The sequence below is a fragment of the Lottia gigantea genome, assembly GCF_000327385.1.
Source record: "Lottia gigantea unplaced genomic scaffold LOTGIsca_2, whole genome shotgun sequence".
Taxonomy (NCBI): domain Eukaryota; kingdom Metazoa; phylum Mollusca; class Gastropoda; family Lottiidae; genus Lottia; species Lottia gigantea.
Window position 1 is genome coordinate 5,782,719 of NW_008708400.1, and position 23,680 is coordinate 5,806,398.

Sequence of the window (23,680 nt, forward strand, 5' to 3'; positions counted from 1 at the left end):
AAAGTAATATGTGGATTTATATTTTTAGACATTGGTAAAGAACAAGGGTAAATTGGAAGAAATCCCAGGGTTAAATAGATTATTAAATGTTATAAATGGTTCAGATGTTTATACTGCTACACCAGCAAAAAATAGTCTCCATTCCTTTTATGACACCTTTATTTTTTAATTAATTAATTCATGCGAAAGATGAAAATCAATTAATGTCTAAGAAATGCAGAAACTTTTGAATTTTTTTTATGCTTACATAAGGAAATGTGTGTACTAAGTTTTCAATTTGTCAAATAGGAAAGAAATTTCACAATTTTATTTAGTCGATATTTATTAATGATGATGACTTGCTTATTTGTGGTCTGTGCCTACTGAAACAATTATCATAGTGCCTTTGTATCCTTCAATGTAAAATAGCAAAACTATTTATGTGAAATTATTTATGTTTTGTACTTGCATGATAACATTCTGTATTTCATGTTAATAATAATCATTTATACACTGCCAAATTATCATTCATAAAGTTTTCATATTTATTTTCTTACAATTTATCATTAAATATATCAAAAAATTCAGAATTGTGTTCATTCAACATGTTACTTGTCACTATTAGGCCTTACTCTACAAGCTTAGCAGGGCAGCGGCATTAGTGTCTAGTTAGTTTGTAGACACCCTTAACTCTCCAAATGAGACATGTAGTTATCAATGCAGGAAAGATACACTGATTTCCAAACGGAACAATCAATGCAAAATATAGGCCTATAAGCACTCAAAAATCATAAACATTCACTTTTGAGGGACAAAGTTTATTGTATTAAAAATAAAATAAAATAATTTAATAATTAGTAATATAGTACATTATATCTTGGAAAACATTAACAAAACAAATATTTAGACAGGAAAATACAGAATCTAAAGTTTTAATCTCAAAGTAAAATATTCTGATCATACCACAGCATGCACATTAGGTGGAAATGGCAATTTGGTTTATTGAATGGATTGTAAAGAGGTTTCTAAATGTTATGTGTATGCGGACACTGATGTCAAAAATTTTCGCCATTACATTTTTCAACCAGACATCTGCAATTCCTCCAAAGGTAAGTGTTTGATGTCACGAAGGGCCTTAATCGCTAAGGGCCTTATGTGATAAAGCAAATTTTGCAATTAGTCATCAACACTTATTTTATGTTTAATTGCAGGAACCACAGACTGATTACAAATTGGAATAGAGCAACTTGATGTTATCAGTGTCCATGATACAGTATAAAACTTGGAAATCTCTTTGTAATCCCTTTAAGATAAATTTAAGTTCAATATATCAATTTAGATTTAAAATATTCAATAAAAGACTAAGCCACAAAGTTTTTTTTATTTTAGGTGAATTAATTCTATTAAGCATGCATCATTGCACATGGCACAGGTTTAAACCAACAATGTTGATTGACATATTATGACGAAAAAGTTGTTGAATTATGACTGGCTGGCTGCTTTACTAACATCCAGTTATAGATGAACATCACAATCTCACTTGTATATATCATAAATATTTGTGTTTGTGAAGACTCCTCACATTTGAATGTCGTTTGAATATCTGACTGGTATCACCTCTACTTCATTGTTTAGGTGATTTACTGAATAAACTTTTCTTGACAGGTTTATCTTGTCCAGCCTACAAAAATAGAAGAAATATTCAGCTACATTAGATGCCAAAATGCATATCTGATATATCTTCTAATACCCAGAATGGTGAGATTTATTCTTACAGGCATCTAATTTTGAAGATTTTCTGTCAAAAGTAAAGTTGTATATTCTCATTTTTTCAATAGTATTTTTGATATAATAAACACCATCGCTAATTGCAGATTCGACATACATGTAATTTCTTGTATATTAAGTATAAATTATCTATCGACATCTTTGAAGAGTTGATTAATTACTCTTGGTCGTAAAAGGAAGATTAACCTACCAATAATTTAGCACCAAGTAACATTTTAGCTTTATCTTCTTCTTGTTGAACATCTGTCAATGGTGGTTCTTCTGTTCTAGCTTTCATATGTAACTTTTGTTTGATAGCCTAATAAATCATACAATATCAAAAATTATTAAAGATGCCGTGTTTATTTTTAATGAACATTCCTTTTAATAATCAATGGGACACTGCAATAATGAGCTGATACACTCAGTTGCAGAATTGGATCGGGCATTTTCTGAAAGGTAAGTATGCCCTGCCTCAAAACCTTTGAATCTTCAAAATCAGAATTCAGAAATATTGACTGGCAAACCTGAAAAATCAAGGAATTTTGATCTATATTCGAAACTTGACTTCAAAATTAAGCTAAGCATGAACTTAATTTGAAAACAATTTGCTATTTTTTTTTGATAACATAAAACTGACCTGAGATAAAAGGGTTCGTTTACTGTGGTTTTTGGCAGCCATTAAAACATCAAACCAAGTCCAGATTCTATTATGGTGTTCCATGGTGGGTAAAACAAAACTAAAATCATGTACATCTTCTATATTCTTCTCTTTCATTCCCTTTAAAACATTTTAACAGACATAAAACATGGAATAAATTAGGGTTCCACATCATATCATTCAGTAATTCTTGGGGTAATATGGACAACATGAAATTCTTTACTAAGAAATTGTCATCAATTTTCTTTTCAACTTTCTCTCACTACATGTTTTCTTTTGTGGGTTCTCTGTATCTCAAGCAATTGACTAATAAGCAAACATCTCTTTTACCTTATAACTGACTTTAACAGATAATTCTGGTATTTTGATGTACAGAAATGAATTATTACTAGCTGCTCTCATCTGGAAGTAAAAATTACACACTTAGCACAATGATTGCATTAGATTAAGACAAAATTCCACTTTAAATTGTTATTGTAAACTTGAAGTCTTTGAACCTTACAACAAAATTTGCATGCCAAAAAAAATTTATTTGATATAAAACTTCTCTGATTTCTTTGAAATCTCTGACTTCTACAGTTTTCATATCATATAGAAATGATCAAACCTTCATAATATCTATTTTATCAGTGCTGGTAAATGATGGGCTTTTCTTCATGGCTGACTCTCTTTCTTTCCTCTCTTTTTCTTTCAGACTGTCTTTCTTCTTGTCAATCTTTCTCTTCTGACCTTCCATTTCATCTTCTACTTAGAATATAGGAATTGGAATTGAGAATTGGACAGACAGTAATATGAAAGGATGTTATAATAATGATGATAATGGATCCCATGGTAGAATTCCCTTAGTATGTATCTCTCCTGAAGTATCCAGACAAGTTAACTTCTGAGTTCAGTGAAATAATGAGAGGTAGTTTGGTTTGTTGAAGGATGCCAGATTTCCATCCACTGATCCAGATTTGAACTAAAATTACTTTTATCATTAAGAATATAAAGACAAACCTTGATCATCAGTTTCTATATTTTTGTCAGGAAAGAAGAACGCCATTACAGCTTTATAGAAATGATAAGTTAATTGTAACTGCATAGGAACAACATTGACTTCAAAATGTTCTTTAACAGCTATACCACCAACTGTAATCAAATATTACATATATATGTATGTACAGTGTACTCTGTGATATCCGATATCTAAGTATTCCCACATTCTGCGTAATCCGACATCATTTTCTAGTCCCGATTGATTTCCTTCTTAGGCTAGTTTAAAAAACTCTGAGTACTAAGACACTCTGTGTATTCCAAATTACAACACTATTCAGTGGTCCTAACACTCAGAAAAATCTGTATAATCCGACATCTACTCGTCTTAATCACTTATCGTCAATTAGATAATCCCTTATTTTATTGATAATCTGGATCAAATCACATTAAAACAAAAGATCGCTGACCTAAATGTTTATTTTTCTTTTAGGTCAAATGTCAATGCCTGCTGACTTTTGCTGTTAAATAATAGCGAATATTGTGTGCACCCATTTTTATTCTCTATTTAATCTTTCATGATGTAAATAATCAAATCTCATATGCTGATGTTTTCATCTATGTTAGTCAAATACATCACCAAAAAAGAGAGAAAAGTCAACGATTTGGTGGACAATAAGCTGAAAACTATCAGCACCCGGATCTAAACTTCTGAATGCAACAAAGATTTCCTATAATTAAGCTTACCTGGAGGTCTTTCACTACACAGTATTCTGATAGTCATCTGTCTGTTCTCTTTTTCTATAGGATCTCTAGGTATTAACACATCTTTATAAATAGAATTAGGTAGAAGGTTAGCCATCTTCACCCATCCTATCTCTAATAGATGAGTCCATGTATCATCATCTCTATTAACTTTCGTATAGCTGGAAAAAATATGTCAAAATCAACAATGGATAAGTCTGTCATAACTGCCTGTTGTAATCCATTTTGAGACATTTCTGAGAAGGTGATACTTTGAGGCCCTTATGTTAAATTCTTCCCTACCAATTTGTATCGAGAAGAGGCGCAATGTGTGCTTTCATTTCACATGTGGAAGTCATATCTTTGAACAAGCTATAACCTTTCCTGAACTAACCTGATTTTGTAGCATTACTTACTGCCAGGTTACCAAAAATTCCCAGATTGCTTTGATTGAAATTACATTAAGATTACTATAAATAGCAGCAAGTATTGAAAAGGCCTATTTTGATTATAAAAAATCTGACACTTGGATTATAATCTTAGAAGAACTTACACAAAATTTCTGAGAGTAATATCAGTTATTCCAAGTTGACCATCTTCTTCTGTTAATCTCCATTTAGCAAATTTAAAACATACTTCATTTCTTCTTACAACATCAACTTGTTGGGCTGTAATGGGTAAAAATACAAATTTCAGCTTTTCAGCTATAAAAACTTTGTATTAACTTTTCAATTCTTAAGGAGATTCCACATCCTACTGGTATGTGATGTTTCTTATATATTTTCATTATACTACAACAAATACTAATATTACTCACTTATAATGTGCATAGTAAAGAAAGAAGAGTTTTATAAGGATAACAACAAAAGTTAATGTGGATCCTGTCTACCAGCTGGTCATTGGCCAAACCTCTTGTCATTGATCTCCCTAGATTATCCATACCCATTTACAGCTAGGTCGACTGGATTAATGAGGCTTTCACACACTGATTGAGAATAAACAAGAGCTGAAAGAACTAAAACATTGACTAACCTTTTTCCATTTTCATTTGTTGTTTAACTTGAAGTTGACTTTCTTTGTAACAACTGATTCTTATTGATAATTCTTCATTTAGTTTATAGACATCTGATTTACAACTGTTTAACTGTTCCTGTAGATCTTTACCAAAATCTAACAATCTACAATACAATAATAAATAGATTACCCATCACACTCTTACTTTCTGAATAGGCTTTTTCTGATAATACTGGTGAAATTTAAATTGGTAATTTAGTGTTCTAGAACATCAAATTTTTTCCATTATTTGAGAGATGAGGGGTGTTCACTAAAAATCTATGTTCTGTTATAAAATGCATAGTTTTAGTTAAATTGCAAGACTTACTGACAGAAAATTTGACTGGTGCGATAAGATGATATCTGTGTCCTTGATACACAAAAAACCTCTTTACATCTTCTGTAAGGGCGAGAATGGTGGTAATAGCTTTCATACATATTATTTCCTAATAAAGTCAAATTCATATTAAAGTGCCAAAAAACAATTCTTTCTACTTACTGAAAGTCTGAAGCTGAATCATCTGAAATTTCTTTCTGTAATTTATGTAATTCTTTCTCATGTTTACGTAATTCAAGAGCTTTTGATCTGACCTTCTCTTGTAGTTGAAGAATTGGTGTTTTCTGATCTTCAACTCTGGAGAGTTCTAAACGGAATCTCATACTCTGCAAATTCTCTTTGGCTTCCTGGAAAGGAAGAAAATTTGAATAACATTGGAAAAAAGTTATTTCATTTTACATTTGGACCAATATTTGCACAATCACATTTTACTGCATTAAAATTTAACATTTTGTTCATTGTTAAAAACACTTCTTACCTTTTCCTTTGGTTCAACATACAACAACAAATTATTAACTATATCTAATATAATAGTGTATTGTAACTGAAACAACAAATCATAGCTTTAAAATGTATGTCTTTCAAATCATTCAGAATTCAAGAAATATTGAAATTTGTTCAGAATGTGAGGTACATTTACTACATAACTGGGTTCAATATTTAAAGGATGTCACAGACTTTAACCATAACCTTGTTAGTCAAGCCACTTTAATTAAATGAGCACATGTACGCACAATACAAATAAAGGTAACCAGTGGTTAATCAGTAATCAGTTTACAAAGATATAAACATATTTCATTAATATTGCCTTAACTCTTCCATAGTGACATTGAAGTCTTGTTGAGTGTACTAATCAACTTACTGGGTTAGAACACATATTTAAATCATGATGTAAAATCGTAAAGGCATCAATTCCTTCTTCCATTTCCATTACATCACTGTCTTCTGTTCTCTGTAAAATTTGAATCACCCATCAAATTAGTATATAATAAGGACTGTCAAACATTAAACATCATGTTTTTAAAGAAAATTCAGTAATCAGGTGAGAATTTGAATTCAGATAAATGTTCACACTGCTGACCCATCAAAATTGACAAATGTGTCTATTTCACTAGTACATCGAATGAACTTACAGGTAAAGGAACTTCTGGAAGTTGATTGGGTTTAACATCACCATAATTAGCATAGAAAAACTGACATTTACATCTTGATATGATACGTTGTAGTTGGATAGTTCCTGCTGATTTCTGAAATAATGACCAAAATTAAAACAGTACTGTGAAATCCACATTAGTTTTCATTATCTCATAAATCAATGACAACTCCTAATGTAGAATAAGGGTTTAAAACTGCGGGCTCTGTATTGATTACCAAATCTTTTAGGAAGTGGAAATGATGCCTACAGTACTTGGAAGATTCAACTAAGAAACCTTAAAAAAAACATATAAAATAACACATCTTTACTTAATTAGACTTCAAATCAGGCTATTGGCATTTAATATTAAAATCTACATACAATGATACACCAATTACATATTTTTATGATAATCATCTAACATCATCTTGATAGTTAGTTTTAAGATTAATTTTTGAAATAGTACAGTAACATACCTTATCTGAAGGTCCAACAGTATTACTAATAACACCACCAACACTATGGCCACTACCAACCATTTCTGGTACACCAGACAAATCAGGTTCAAATCTATCTTCTACATTTTCTTTAGATAACCAGGGTATATCATCATCTTCAAAATCATCTCCAGGATCTACTGTGGCATAGTACTAAAAATGAAAAGAAATGGTATTAACGTTCTGCACATTGTGAGAAATGAGGGCAATTTAGACCCTATTTAACTGTCTACTGATCTTGAATGTGAACCATCTGTAGCACATGGGGCCTCGCTTTAGTATCTCATCTGAACGACTTGATGCATTTTTATTTGAGCTGCTCAATATCAGCCTGTAATATCTAAAATACTTAAAAATAGTGGGAGTATTTTGTCCATAAAAGTAAGTAGTTTAACTAAAATAACCAAACATGAAATAGTATTTACTTAATGTCAAAAGATCTAAACCATATTATCGACCACCTTATCTAAAAATATGGATGAGCATATATTTCATATACCTGCATACATTCAACTGAACCAACCCAAGTAGTTTTACTTCGTAGTTGAGTGTTTCTCCACACTGGATGATGACGGCATGATAAAATCTGAGCTTTAGCAGCACTAACAATAACATAACCTGGTGTTTCACAACCTTTTAATATAATCTGACTATTGTCCAACTCAACTGAAATCAACATAATCAGAGAAATTGAACACAACATTTGGTGGAATTGATCATTACAATACCACAAAGCAAGTTTTTAATTCAAAAAAATTCTGAATTTCAAAATCACAAAACGTATTGTACAGATAAAAGCTGGATGAATAATTTCCAAGAAACAGTGTAATGAAATGAATAGAATTTTAACTCCTACTTTTCTGCACCATCAAGACACAGTCTAGAAGTTACTTGTTTCAGATGCTGTTTGTACTCATTTTGTTTTATTTTCATCACATACAAGTACATGAAGACAATATCAAGCCAATATATTAATATCAAGGAATATTAGAACTTACTGAGCCAATTTTTCTGAATGACATCATCCGTTTGACAAGCTCTAACACCATGTAACTGTTCCATATTAGAACTGGACGGCTGAAAGAGAACAAACAAATTAGAAATTATACAGCTGCTAGTTAACTAAGTACTTATATTCTTGTGTTCTGGTATCAACTAGGATGAGGGTGAAGAAATGAAGGGCTTAACTTTGGTAACTGTGATCGTTTCAAAATTCATTTCAAAATGATTGATTAGATGAGAACGTCTGTTGGATCAACCAACCTTACCCTCCAAATTTCTAGAGCCATGTCAGAAGTGTTTAAAGGATTCTACATGACCCTGACATACCTCTTCAGTAAAGGCAACAGATTTACTATCAGATTCTGATACCAGTTTCATTAACATTGATAAGGCATGGCCTGCTTGTAATTTAGATAGAGGACTAGTTGCTACTACAGGACTTCCTGGTGGTCCTGATACTAGAGATGACATTGATGTTGCTTTCTGAAAATATAATTCTTATTAACGCTGTCATTAATAATAAATTTGACAACCATTTTTGATATTCTGGCTTTTACATAACCTTCTCATGTTTACAAATATTCAATGTAAATCACACAGATCAATTTCAAAATCAGGCTTTAATATCTCACCTGATATATACAAAACAAATAATATCAGCCATATGAATTCTTTAAAAGAGATTGAGTAAGGGAAAGAGATATGGTGGAACATGTGAAATATGTGCTTGCTAATCAAAATAAAAATATTACTGACAACTTACATTGCCTTGATCTTTTCCCTCAACTTTAAATCCTTTCAGAGCCTCAGATGATAAGTTTCTTCTCAGTGACTGAGCCTTCTGATAACTATCATAAATACCAATCAACACCGTACGATTCTTTTTAGTCCATGATCCTCTCATTTCATTCACATGAACACTGTGAGTTGGTGTGATCTGAAACATATATACATTGAACATTTAATCAATGATAAAAATAATGAAAACACACTTGATGCCACTCTCGACTCGGTTACTCTTTTGGAGACTTTTCTCAGCTAATTTGTACATTGCATAAAAATGATTTATTACACATATTTTGAAGTCTAATTGATTGATTTGAGACTTACCTGGTCTCCTTCAGCTTCTTTAGTTTCATTTTTCTTTGATTTCTCTCCTCTTTTATATGACACACTGAAACACAATAAAATGTAATCTGAAAACTGTGTGTAATGCCCCAATGCCCAAACATATTTTAAACGAATTCCCTTCAGTATGTAAGCATCAACATATCAGAACTATAAAATACTATTGGAATATAAGAAATATCAAGAAAAATAAGCCTACCTGTTCACACTAAGGAAGAAACTTTTATCTGCAGGTACCCTTATAGACATGTTTAACTGAAAATAATAGAAACATAAAGAGCCACATATATAACACAGTACATAAAAAAATATTGTTTACAATCACAAGTAATACAACGGTACAGATATCTATGTACATGCAGACAGTCTATATTTTGTTTCATGATAATAATAAGAAAACTATTATCTCATTTCTCTTGGAACAACCTCTTTAATCTTAGACTATGTCAACAAAAATTTCTTCATGTTAAAGATTATCAGGTAAAAATAAGAAATTACCACATTATCTTCACCATCTTGAGGCATAGCTTGACACAACCATGTTTTAGTTTTACCCAGATTACAGATAAGATGATGAACATTCCAGTCAGATGCAGGTCGGTGTATCATTCCATCTTCTATTGGTACCAATGTTAATTTATTGCACATATTTAATGTAAAGGAGTCAGACAGGACTTCAAATCCATGTTGTTTAGCAAACGACATCCAATATCGAATCAAAAACTGATGATAATTTACTGACATCTTTATTTTTCTGTAAAACAACAATAATCATTTCATGAAATCAAAGATCTAACAACAAATCTAGAATCTAAAAAAGAAGGAGGAAATACAAGATCGAACTTGTTAGATCAACAGCTTTGAAAATTAAATCTAGTATTTATCCATTCATACTTATCTGTAATAAAACTTACTTGTAATGTCTACTAAGTTGAAGTTTACGTTTTGATGTTGTGTTAAAATATTTTCCACGTCTTATAGGTCTAGTGGTACTCAATAAACAATTCTGAAATAATAGATAGAAAGATATCAGTAGTTGACAATATAATATAATACAACCAATTCAAATAAACAATTGCTAGTCTTTAGTTAAAACACAAACTTGTTAAAAGGTCAGGCCTTAATTTCACTCTAATAAAGATTAATTATTAAACATGTCAGCTGAATTCACTCCATTTACATATTACCATGAACATATTAAAAATAATTTAGAAATTGAAGCCAACATTATTTTGTGTTTAGGTTGAGTGTGAAGTTAAACAGTAACATATACTAACGCAATTCCAACACTGACTACATGAAATTACAACAAATTACACCATACCTTTATTTTCTCCATAAATCTTAAAGTACTGGCATAAAAATAACAACTGGGAATATTTTCAGGATTTTCCTTTGATTTCTGTGTTTCTAAACTAATATCTAGATTCAATTTCTCAGATCTAAAGGCTCGGAATGAATCATGTGCCTGTAATAAAAACAAATCTTGGTGTTATTTCACTGACAAAGAAATAAGTTTAAAACTAAAACCATTTGATTGCAGTTTCTAAATTTTTTGAATAATTTGACTGAGAATAAAGCTTCCCCTTACACCTAGCCTTGCCAATGGTTGTTATTGCAAATAGAAGTGGTTTAGGTCAATATAATACTTATTTCATAGTCTTCAATTGTTTTGTTACAATTGGTAAATGACAAATCTAGTAGCTTTACCTCCATGGAATAATCAGGAACTTTATCAGGAGCACAAGGCATCACGGAATGATGATCATTAGGATTACCTGGACACAACCATTCCAATCTGACACTAAAATATACAGTTTGCCATTAATGCCAAAATATTCATTAGGTTATCAAATGAAATGAAATGAAGACAGATAAATTAATCAAGAAATAAATCGTAGAAAAGGTAGTAATGTACTATAACGTGATTCAATAAGCATTGAGACAGACACTTTAAGCCATACTAGTCCAATAAAGTTTGTCATGCATAATTTCATCTTTGTCAATCCAAGTCGTTGATGTGCACCAAAAGCAAAATCAAATAAGATTCTGTGTAGATTACAAAAGAACAACCCCATAAAACATGTAGACATTTGATAAAACAACAAAATTAAATGACACTATAATCTAACACTGATATGATTAAATTTTCTTCTTTTGATCTCAAATTTGGATTTTGGCAATTAACTATGAAAACTTACCAAAACCTAAGATTAGGTAAATGAAACATTTTACAATCATCATATTTAGATTCCGTTTTAGCAGAAATATCTAAGTCACCCTTTAACAAAAATTTACCTGCAAAAGATGAACATAGATTGCATGAACAATGTCCAATAAAAATAATTTCATTCAATGAAAATAACCCATTTTTTTGTATGGAATGATGTCTTGAGATTTTAATGTTCTTTGTTTCTTTATATAAATAATAAGGATTTTTAATTACAATTATCAATTATAAGAAGTTACAAAAGCATACCATTTGTCCAATCTAAAACCACATTAGTCCACGTCCATTCCATTAATTCATTTTTATTGAAAGGATCTAATTGGGCATGATATAACCAGTTCATTTTTCCAATGGACATGGTCCACCGTCCATGAAATAGGAGCCTTATTTTATCCCAGAATGGTAAAGGTTGACTAGGATCTATGGATGGTTTATTCACCATGTCTAAACATATATTATACTGGGCAAACGCTGCCTCCCAACACACACCATATGCCATCGTCCAACTCTTCATATCTGCAACAAATATTCATAGTTCATGTACTTCAATTCTGGTCTATGTATAGAACAATTCAAAGTGGCGAAAAGAAAGAAGGGAACAACTAGGATCTTTCTACCAGTTGGTCCTTGGCAAAAAGAATGGAAATATGCCAAGTAGTGATCTGATAAAGGAAAAGTGCACCCTCAAACACGTTTGTGAAGGAGATACTTATATTTCAAGATTTTGTATCGGAAACGTGTGCAATTCCTCCAAACTAAACTGATTGATATTGAAGTCTGATTTTTCTTACCACAGCTAAAATCATGAAAAAATTTCAGAGGAGGTAAACTTCTTTCAACTTTCATATCACCCCATGGTTTATTGACCTCCACCACACAAGTTCTTTTGGCACGTTTTGTGGCTTCTTGTTCAGCACCAATAAATCTACCCCAAACATGCATATTCTGTACATTTAACATCGGTAAGGGATAGTCTCTTAATCTCACAGTCCATAATTTAACACTAAAACTTACAGATCTACACCATAGAGTTGAGAATTCTAATCCTTCAGCAGGGTATGGACTGCAATTATAATTTATCAAAAATTTAACACAAAAAAGTTCAATTTGAAACACGGTACTGACAGGATAGACAAAATAACTATTAAAAAAAAATGTGTTTAAAAAAGGAAATATAAATGTTAATCTAATTCAATTAAATTTCAATATTATTCAAATAAATACAACTCTTATAAGGAAATACCAGAGTAAAAGCATTAGCTCTGTAGATACATAGGATTACTAAGTTGACCAACCCAGCTGCAGATCGACAACAAATTTTCTGGGAGGGACAGTATACTCTGCATGCAAGGGGAACTTGCTAAAAGATTTCTTGCAACCAATTTTAATCAGTTCTTACCTATCAGAGTCTATCTCTTTCATATGTTTAACAACATTGTCTTTACCATGAAATGAGAGGTCAGCTAGAGCTGTTATGTCCACCTCTTCCATAGTCCATGTAAATAACTTGGTACGTATTGAAGCTGTATTGTAATATTGTTTTGATCTCTGTACGTATATATCAGCACTCTTTCTAGATAGTGATGTATATAGATCTTCTACTCTACTGGCTACAACATAAATAAAATAAAGTAAACAGATAATTTAGGAAAGCTCAATATCGTGTGGATTTTCCGTGGACCGCAGGTAGAAAGGAATCTGGTGAAACTACATTGTTACCCTGGAAAAAATTGTTGTTTATTTGTTCCACCCTTAAGTACTAACACTTAAAACTTGTGTTTATCCAGTAAGATTGTGTGACTTACTACTAACTCATAGTCCTCTCTCGTATCCAAATAATTTGTAGAGATAATAATTTTTTAGTTTAAACTTAGGGGTTAGGGCACATTTTCTTCCAAAATGTACTTAACCTGAAAGCAGACATGGAGAAACTATGTATCTTACCTGGTATGCGGCCATGTTGTCTTTGTAATTCAGCAATTTTACCATCTAATACATCTTTTCTATTGATACTTTCATAATATTCATCTTTTAACAACTATAAAATGAAATTAAGTTTGTTCTTATGTTATTATATTAATTCAAAAAGGATTGGACTGGGGAAGAGAGCAAAAACCGCCTTACAGCCCTGAATATCCTGAAGAGCACCAGCTCATGGATTATTATCCAAATTATCAAAGGTGATCATCAAGCTGAAAATAACAAGGAACTTTCAATGGTAATCTGCATTTAAACCTTAAAAAAAAAAAACTTACTACTTACTTCAAAATTATCACCAAGTTTAACCTCAAATGGATCATCTGATAACTGAACACAAAATAACTAGAAAAATAATTTAGATATTACCATCTTGGAATATACTATTCTAAATACTAATACTTCATCTAGGTACTGATTGTTAATTCTTTATTCAGTCCATTTTCAAGAGAAATAATTCTGTTGTTACATAATTCAAATTATTAATATATGAAGTGTCTTACCTTGACTAATATACGTAGATCAGGAGGTAATTTACTATCCACTGTAAAGGGCTTCCTCTGTATTTTATGTACAAGTTTCAACCATTTAAATGTATTTACAACCTGAAATGTAACAATATAAGCATTATATACATTTGAAGATTGTAAGGTGTTTTGTACCTAATAAGAAAATAAAGTGTCTACATCAATTCTTTACCTAATCCAAAAGTTTATCAATACTATTGAAATGGAATCTTGGAGGAAAAACTTTATTTTCAAAAAAGTAAGAAAAGATAATACTTGCTATTGGATAAGCTAATTATGTGCATTTGCCAAATCAATCAGGCTAAATAATGGTAAGAAAAGTTAAATTATTTTAGACTATTTTATTAAAAACATCTTACCTCTTCAAAACAAGCTGCAAAGTCATAATCGTAGGGAAAAATTATACTAAAGTTTTCTATAGAAATTCCCCTACAAAAAAAATATAGATCTGAATTACATCTTTGAACATTTTTAATGATGAAAATATATGAAAATTTAGTTCTATGCTTTATGAGTGTGCAATGTTTGAGCAACACACTAGAATAAGGACAATTTGCAAAGAATTGCTTGTTCTCTCCTTTATTATCTAACAGTTATACTTTTTTGCAAGTCAACTTTGGAGAACAGGTTTGTTCAGAAATATGAAGACACTAAGACAAAACTATTTTTACAAGAAGAAACATACCATGTTCTATTTGTTGGTAGTTGTAGATTACCTACAGCTTGTCTTTCTCGTTGTAAAATACTAGGAGATAGAGTTTCAAATACCAGATTCTGAAATTAAGGTCAAATTTAAATGGTAAAGATAATGCATATTGTGTGTACTATTTAGATTAAGGTCTAATAAAACTTGATGGTTCTTTTCTTACACTTGCTTTTGTAAGCTGATTGCTAAAGCAAATCTTAAAATGCTTTGGTCCTGGTAAGGGTCAATGGAAATATATACATCAAGTAAGACAAATATACCCAATATAGACAACTTACTTTCAATTTGAATATTTCATTAGTATCAAAAGATACAGTCAGATGGTTTATTTCCATCAAACAACTTGGTAATTTACCAGTTAATAATAGACTATTAGTGTGTAGAGTTACTCTGAAATATATTACATACTTTTTATCAAGGGATAAAAATACATTCAACTTCTCCTCTTCAATGTGTCCTTGTTATACACAAAAATAATTAAAGATGTAGATTTTGCATAGATTAAATGAATTTTACTAACTAACTGTAAGAAGTATATGCATGACCATGGATAACATGTAGAAGCATAAGTTTATTATCTACCACACTGATTAACAATTAGGTTGACCTTAGAGGTGGATATTGGCAAATAAACATGCAGTTTTGTACATACAGGGCCATCTTAAAGAAAGAGGGTAATTTAAACAGAAATATTCAATTCTGGATTATCAATGGTCCCAAGCGCAACGGTCAGTTCAAACATATTTAAAGATAAAAGAAATATAACTTACTGATGTTGTTTAGAAAGTTTAGCTGTAAGATTTATATCAGCATGTATCAATATATTTAATTGAAGTTTTCTGGGTGCTTTGTTACTGACTTTCACTTCTGATACATCTTTATGCGCAAATCCTAATAAAGAAAAAAAAATACCAATACATACTATTAAGTACATGACAATATCTAATAAATAACTATGGTTAGGTCGAAGATCAACTGATTGACAAAATCATCGTTATATATAAATGCTAGATTTTCATTTTCTTTTGAAAAGTTGTAGACCACTAGTGTAGAACTGAACTACTTTTCAAATTAAATATCTTACCTTTTAACCTGTTTAAAAGAATCTTTAAGTCTTGAAGACCTTGATCAAAACACATGTGAGCATGGGTTGTCCAGACCACTAAAACTTCCTTCATTAGTTGAACTGTTAATTCCTGAAGACAAAAAAGAGCCAAAGAATGGTTGTAGCTGGCTAATGCACTATTTTTTTTTGGCCGTATCTTTATGGCTAGTTAAATCATTTTAAAAGTAAAATATCAAAATATAAAGGATTAAATAATAACCTTATGAATAATAATATAGAGGGTATTGCAGAATCATTTTCTAAAAAAACGAAAAAATAGAACATACCATTTCTGTATGTTTATAAACCAGTCTAATTTCTTTCATACTGGCTACTGGTTTCTGTAAATCTACAGATCGGCTTAAACTCTGATACTAAAACAGACAAGCAGAAAGTATAAGATTTGATGACTTGGAGTGTTTTTTATTTAGTATTCCAATCCTTTCTACTCTAAATTCCATTTTTGGAGAAATTTTCGCTAGACCTTATTTCCACTCTGATTGTTTGACACAAATTTAATGAAGTATGTGGAATGTAATTCCATTATACTACATATTTCCTTGTTTCAACTGATAATGACAATGTAAATTGTTGAAACGTTATGTACAATTAAACCCAGGAGTTATCTAAGATCTCTTGGCCTAAATGTAGCTAAAGGATCATCTGCTTGAACAATTGTTTATATTTTATACAGACATAGCTTAATCTCAACTTGTGTCATGTGATTTAAAGGGATCTTTACTCATCAATGATTTCACAAAATTTAAAAAAAATAATTACTTACTGGCTCTTGTTGATGTAAATAAACTAATTTTAAACCAGTTAATGATACTGATGATTTACATTGTTGATAATCTGTACTGATAGAGTCTGTTCTTAACATTAAACATACTGAAATTACAATTCAAATATCTTTTTTCAGACAACAATTTTGATGAAAAGATAGAATAATTCCCCACTTTCTCTTTGCACTCCATCAGCTTTAATATTCTTTGCACAAAAAACAAGGATGGTGACTGATGTGGTTATAAAGCTCATAACATTATAAGGAACAGTGTTTACCTGCAACTTTAAAGTGATTTATTGACTGAAATTTTATCTTCTGGGTTCATTGATATTAGCCAATGTGAAAGGTATTATAAAACTCATCCAGAATGTCCTACCTTTAAAATCATTCAACAAGAAGAAATTAACATTTGTTAGTTCAAACTTAATAGTCAATAGCTCTTGAGATATACAAGACATCACATCAGTATTGGAACTCTTCTCAGGTGAAGGTAAATCTACATGATTGGAACTCTCATCTGTTGGAGGTATATTTAGTGGTAGTTGTTGTTTTAATTTAAAGATTGAATTCAGGAGCTGTAGTAGTGTATTGAGGGTTGTAGTTGACCATTCTAACTGTAGATTATCTTTCATTCCTTCTATCTTTAAATTTCGGTTGAGTTTCTTTACCTATTGTATAATGTATCCTATATTATAAACATAACTGAGAGCCTAATGAGTCTTAATTATATAACAACTTTTCCATTTATCATAGATAATGTGTGCATTTGCTTCATATGTCAAGAAGTATGTTAAATAAATGCACACAAACAATATGTAGATCTGTAATTAATGTAATGGTTTGTTGCCTCTGTTAGATTCTGTGTTGGCTTTAGAGAATAAAAAATCATATTAAACTCCATGAATGATTTTTTGAGATCAGGGTTTCTTCAATCAGAGTTTCAAATTATCAAATCAATTGATTTTTCACATTCGACTTCAAAAATGGATACTGGCTTTTATCACAATGAAGTGCTCCATTCACTTTACAAAATTGTTCTTACAGACATTTCAAAATAAACAAAGAAATGAAAATAAAATCAATATAATTATAATGTTCTTTAAAATGTTCTTACAGACAAAATTTGTGACTTCAAAATAGGATATTGGCAATGTTTATGTAGAAAAACAATAAGTGTCATTACTTTACATTCTAAACCATTCTTGGCTTACCATGCATACACTGTGCATTACTATTTGCACATGTTTATAGTCAAAAATGAAAAGGACAACTTTTACCAATAAATTTGTCCTTGTGCACTGTGCAATCAAAGAGTTTTCAAAGACCTGTTAACCTATTAAATCAACTTACCTTTATCATCATCATTTCAAGATACAATAAATGATTCCAATGATGTTTCTTCTTTCCTAGTATAGTGACAGCTACACCAGAATCAATATGCCAACAGTAAACACAATTCACTTCAGTTTCAAATATAACATCATGACTAGCTAAATAACTACTACCAACTTCATGACCTGTAATAAAATTAGGTTCATGACAAATGTAACAAATATTATTTGAATTTTTTTTTCAAAACTCATTTCGAAAAAAACAATCCCTCAAAAAATATATGTAGCAAACTCTAATCTGACCTAATATCAACATAATCAGCCAAAGATACATTTATGCAGTAAAAGTAAAGACATTGTAACGTATATTGTTCAACAGTTGACTTTCCAAAAATAGTATTATTTTTATACATCTCATGTTACATGTATAATATAGGTACCAAAACAAGTAACATGCTGATTATGACAGGGATATTCCCCATGAGAGATTGATTGAGAGCCTGAATAAAGATGGTGTATAAAATTTCATTTTGTTTTATCTTGAATCCATGCCATCCTTGAAAACTTAGTCCCAAACAGAACACAGGCTTCAATATATATTAACATACTTACCAAAGGTGGGTTTAATAGTGCCTGATGTTTTAAATAATGACACGCCTCCGTGTAAACCTGAACAGGATGCTGATGATATAGTCGTTGACAATTCAGATAATTTCATCTCATAATTTATCTTCTTGCTACTGAGCCATTCTATCATACTGGATCTAAAACACAGAGTTAAATGTAAGAGCTCAAAAAATGATTGCCATGGGTTCTTAGGTCTGGTTAACTCGAAAATGTCATCTTTTCTCAATATTCCAGTCAACCCAAATGTCCTTGGGGTCTAAATTTCACTTCATTCAATTTGGCATGCTGCATTTCAATAGTTTCCCTACAGCTAAATCTACCTCAGCAATGAATGGGACAAAACCTAGTGTATTCTGGAGCATGGCTCTTTAAATCAAACACTGTGGTGTGCTATGATGCAGATTGCTAGCAGAATTTTCACATTGTCCGTTTGGTATGTAGGTGGTTGAACCATTAAATTCAGATGTTGTTTTCAAGTATTCAAGATTTCATAACTTACTTCAAAGTTGCTGGTGGTCGTCTGGTTGCTGACAATCTACGATATGATGTATTTGATGTTTGATTGTCAAGTATATTGTTTAGAACTGTCATCCAGTACTGTATTTCATCATGATGATAATGAAAGAAACCACCACGTACCACAGATATAGTTGTTATATGATCGAGTATAACCTACCAGAAAAAAATACTCATAGGGTTCCTGTCAACACACAGATTTTCATTTTATTTCATACAGTAAAATCATTATTATTTTGAGGTTGAATTTTCTCTTAGATCAGCCAATATCAATGGCTTACTGATAAAATCAACCAATATTCCAGACAAAATAACAATTTATGAATTTATATCCTCAAGAATATGCTTCAAATCCATTAATCTTGGTTGAGATCCAAATAATTAATTTCAAAGTTAGTTCTTTTATTAGTATTCAAGAAAGGTTTGTCAGGATTTAAAGAGGTTATTAAGTTCAAGTTTAATTACCTGTATTTTATGTTCAACTTTAGTGACTCCAGCAAATCTGGCTTGAGAAGAACTGGTTTGAAAATCTATAAAAGAAACATCATATAATAACGACCTGTTGCCATAAACATTCAAACTTTCATTTCTTTACAGAATCTGATATTGATATCTAATGAATGGTGGACGTAGATATCTAAACATGTCAAAATTTGGGAATATCAAAAAAGTATCAGAAAGTTAATAAAGCTTATGTGTGCCATAAAGTAAGAGTAAGAGTTATAAGTTACTGTCATTCTCAAGGCAATCAGTGAGTGGTGTCTTCAAAGCACATATATGACAGAAATCAACTACTCACCATCTAAGACTATATTACAAGATAAATCTAGAGTATTTCTACTTTCATTGTGAAATCCTAGATGAAATAATGATAAACCAATAGATAGACTCCTGAAACAAACATAACATAATATAATCATATAAATATAACTGAAATTCAATAAAACATGACCTGTTTTGGACAATACAAAACAAATTGTAAAACAGTTAATTGTTTCAAGGTCTGAAGGTGGAAGTTGACAGAACAACTGTTAAAAGCACTGGTTGTGTTACCGTGAGAAAATTCGGACCAAAGTATTATCTGTAGTAAGCTTTATATTCTGTGAGTCTATGAGTCATATTATTTACACTAGTATACCATCTAGCCATGGTTTTACACTCCATTCAACATACCTTTGTTTTGTTTCCCTTAATATCTTCATATTTAAATCAGAGCAGTCAAAACTTATTTCTTTCTGTAAAAAATAGAATAATAATTATATAATAACTGAATCAGAATATGTTTTAGAGGCAGACTTCTTATTTTCACCAACAGTTTTTAACAGGTTCAAAAGAATTTATACATTGAATAATACTACTATTTATTACCTTTCAAACTATATTACTTACCAAACTTTTAAACCTTGATAAATTCAGAGGCTTGCTCTCTTCACCTATAAAACAGTGAAAATTCTGGTAACAATTAATAAGATAAAACCCTCATAACAACAAAGAAAAGCAACAAAGTTATCTGAAGATGGTACTAAGAAAAATATCTTATTCTGTATATTTTGACAAGTATTTGGAAAAGGATCTCCTGATAAGCATTCAATTGATATTCACAGACAAGTTCGTACAGAGTAAATCTCTTATACTAATCAGAAAGTGATTTTTTATACTGACTTGTTTCTGGTCCTTGATTAGATGATGATTCACCAAAATTTATCAGCTGAAGACTTTGTAAAAATCCTGAAAATATATCGATTTTCAACATCAAAATTTTCTTTAATTATAATATTTCAACAACTTTCATATGTTTTCTTACATCCAAATTTGTCATATGAATTTCTGAAACGGACTTAATATACTACTGATTAATTTGGATGTAAAAACACTTTTTACCTTTAATAAATATTTCACAAAATCTACTATTGAGGTAGTTTTTATTGAAAATTAATTAACCCTTACCTTCAGTCATCATCATTTGTGGTTTGGAAACTAAAAATCTAACAACCTGAAATCAAATTCAGAGATTCAGATATCATGATAATATTTATATGGGTTATCTATAATAATCAAACAAATGATGTCTGTAAGCCAAATACCAAGACAACTAATGTGTTACAGTGCTTTAATTGGCAGATCCTCATCCTTCCTAGAAAGAATTTCAACCAGTCAAAATCCTTGAGATTCAAAAGTCATAAGCTATTTTGCCAGAAACTGTCTTAGTACTACCTGTAATTGTTTAGGATCTAAAACATTAACTCCTATCTCTGTAAATAAACTAACACCTATTTCAGCTAAACACTGCTGACTAGTGGAATCTTCATCCTGCAAAAACATGAGACAATTAACATGACAAACTTATGGTAGTGACCAACCAATGATTGACTCAAAAATCAAACTTACAATGTTGATATATTTTTGAAGAAACTGAATTAACAGAGTTTTAGATCTGATTCTAGATAGACTCTCTATGATTTTGAGAAGGAAATTAATTTTGCTTTTCGGCTTACTTACTGGAATTCCTTCATGGGATTTTAAAGCTTTACACATAACACCAGATAAATGTATTGCTAAGTTCAAACTGTAAAAAAAAAAAAAATATAAAAAATCATATTTGAAAATTGTCATTTTTCGTTAAATGTCTGTGGTCATTGTTATTCTACTATTTCTCAGTGTTGGCATGAACCACAAGACATCTGACAAAAAATTTGAATGGTGCAAATTGATGCTATCAGTGTCCCGGTACACATAAAAAGTTTAGAAAACTTCTTTAAAAAGCTATGATGAGTTATAAAGCTATATTTCATTAACTTGAAATGGTGCAAATTAATGTTATACGTGTGCCTTCTTTACATCTTCATAATCCTTTACAGCTTTGTATATGAAGCTATATTACTCTGATAATAATTCAAAAGGATCTGTGTAAATTACAAATTACCTATCATCAGTGACAGTAGAATCTATACTGATATCTTGTCCTTCAATATGTATCAAACTATCTGGTAACATAGTCTTTAATAACATCATAGTTAGGTTTTCCACTCGAATTCCAATAAACTGGGCATAGTGTAACCATTTAGGAATTGTCTCCCTTTGTTCAGCTGAAGCAGCAGACCTGTCATCAGGCTGTGGTGAATCTCTTTCTCTCCCAGTTTCAACATTTTCTATATTAGCTTGTATTCTTACTTCCTGAATACGCAGGACCAGTGGTTTTCTGAAAGTAAGAATGACATTCTCATCCATAAGAAGTCTATTAAAATCTGTAGGTCTACAGACCAAATTGATGGTCTCTTCTGGATTTCTAACTATTTCCATAATCCTTATAATTTTTCAGAATAAAGATCTATTCAGTCTAGTTCAACTATAATTCCTTAAAATCAATTTGTTGAAGTAACACACACCAGAAAAATAGCAACCAAACTTCAAACGTTTAATTTACAAATTCTTACCTGATTTCTGGATTAACAAAACAACTTGACAACCATACTTGACCTATTTCCTGAAAAATATAACAGAAGTGAATAAAGATGCCCATAAAAACAACTTTTAAACCCCAGCATAAAATCTGCTATATCTCAAAGATCTGCAATTTGTATTGTCGTCTTCACAGGCTGATGCCTTGCCAACAGACTGAAGAGCATTAAAAAAAGCCAAGTCAATCAACTGAGGTTGCAAGCAAAATGATCTAGTCAAGATATAGGTTTTCTTTGGACTAAACATTTTGCTTCTCATCAATATAGCAAAGGCTTTAAACTATAATCTAAAACATCTCTTTACATGACTGCAAACTCTTGTGATTTTGCAGTAGGCTTACTTTGTTACATAAATCAATATTGAGAATGTGTATGGCTCATATCAATGCACTCTAGCGTTCTATATTACTTCATGTCTATTATTACATGAACATAATACTTACCACATTCAATCCACGTTTAATAACAGCTTGTACATTAGAAAATCTAAATAAACCAATCTGTCCAACCTTAACTTGAACATCTAAATAACGTTTTAAACACCACTGAATCAACCATGCTATTAATCTGAAACCAGAGGTGAATCATTTGATTTAATTCTTAAAGAGATAACCTGAACACAAATTAAAAGAACATGTACATCTTAAATTCGTCTTCATCGTCATTGCACCAATCTGAACAGGGGTGAATTTATCTTTATGCTTTACTCCGTATCTCTAAGGCTGTTCACTTGGAGTTCAAATTGGAAATTAGAAGCTTCAAATAAATCTTTACAGGTGAAAATTCAACTTCAATACACCTGTTTTTCAGTGATGAAATGACAATTATCATCAGCTACTGAGTGCTTTTAAAAGGCATCTCCAAAAGTCTTTTGAGGATGTGAGAGTTTGAGGAAAGGGGGATATATGATGAAATGGAATTGATTTACAGATCATCTACAGGCTACCTTGCTACTGTCTTTATAATCAAAACAAAGTTAAAGTTCAAGTTAAAAGGGACAGATGAGCCATTTTTTTTACAAATCATATTTTAGTCTAAGAAACATTAAATTTTTTAGCTAAGCCAATCAGTTATAGTGTTCACAGCTCACCGTCGAAATATGAGCCTACAAATCCATGTGTGTCCAGAATTATAGTCA

The 23,680-nt window shown here is 30.8% G+C and overlaps 1 protein-coding gene across 1 annotated transcript; it reads right to left on the bottom strand.

Moving 5' to 3' along the window:
* Positions 1-785: 785 nt before the first annotated feature.
* Positions 786-23,568, bottom strand: LOTGIDRAFT_228425 (hypothetical protein; the record flags this gene model as incomplete). The annotated part of the gene is made up of 54 exons (XM_009053489.1): positions 786-1,660; positions 1,958-2,065; positions 2,387-2,527; positions 2,738-2,809; positions 3,015-3,151; positions 3,407-3,538; positions 4,130-4,308; positions 4,680-4,794; positions 5,159-5,304; positions 5,679-5,863; positions 5,995-6,060; positions 6,379-6,468; positions 6,650-6,763; positions 7,128-7,301; positions 7,648-7,814; positions 8,147-8,225; positions 8,478-8,633; positions 8,914-9,087; positions 9,261-9,324; positions 9,478-9,533; positions 9,777-10,032; positions 10,193-10,284; positions 10,603-10,746; positions 10,989-11,082; positions 11,480-11,576; positions 11,758-12,024; positions 12,300-12,571; positions 12,908-13,118; positions 13,453-13,546; positions 13,771-13,830; positions 13,989-14,090; positions 14,372-14,441; positions 14,698-14,786; positions 14,997-15,108; positions 15,489-15,609; positions 15,803-15,914; positions 16,111-16,197; positions 16,608-16,714; positions 16,987-17,278; positions 17,961-18,127; positions 18,554-18,705; positions 19,068-19,240; positions 19,550-19,614; positions 19,884-19,975; positions 20,258-20,319; positions 20,474-20,517; positions 20,747-20,812; positions 21,032-21,077; positions 21,299-21,394; positions 21,584-21,650; positions 22,008-22,283; positions 22,519-22,568; positions 22,986-23,109; positions 23,489-23,568. The coding sequence occupies 54 exons, from the start codon at positions 23,566-23,568 to the stop codon at positions 1,604-1,606; spliced, it is 6,651 nt and encodes a 2,216-aa protein (XP_009051737.1). The 3' UTR covers positions 786-1,603.
* Between the last annotated feature and the right edge of the window lie 112 nt (positions 23,569-23,680).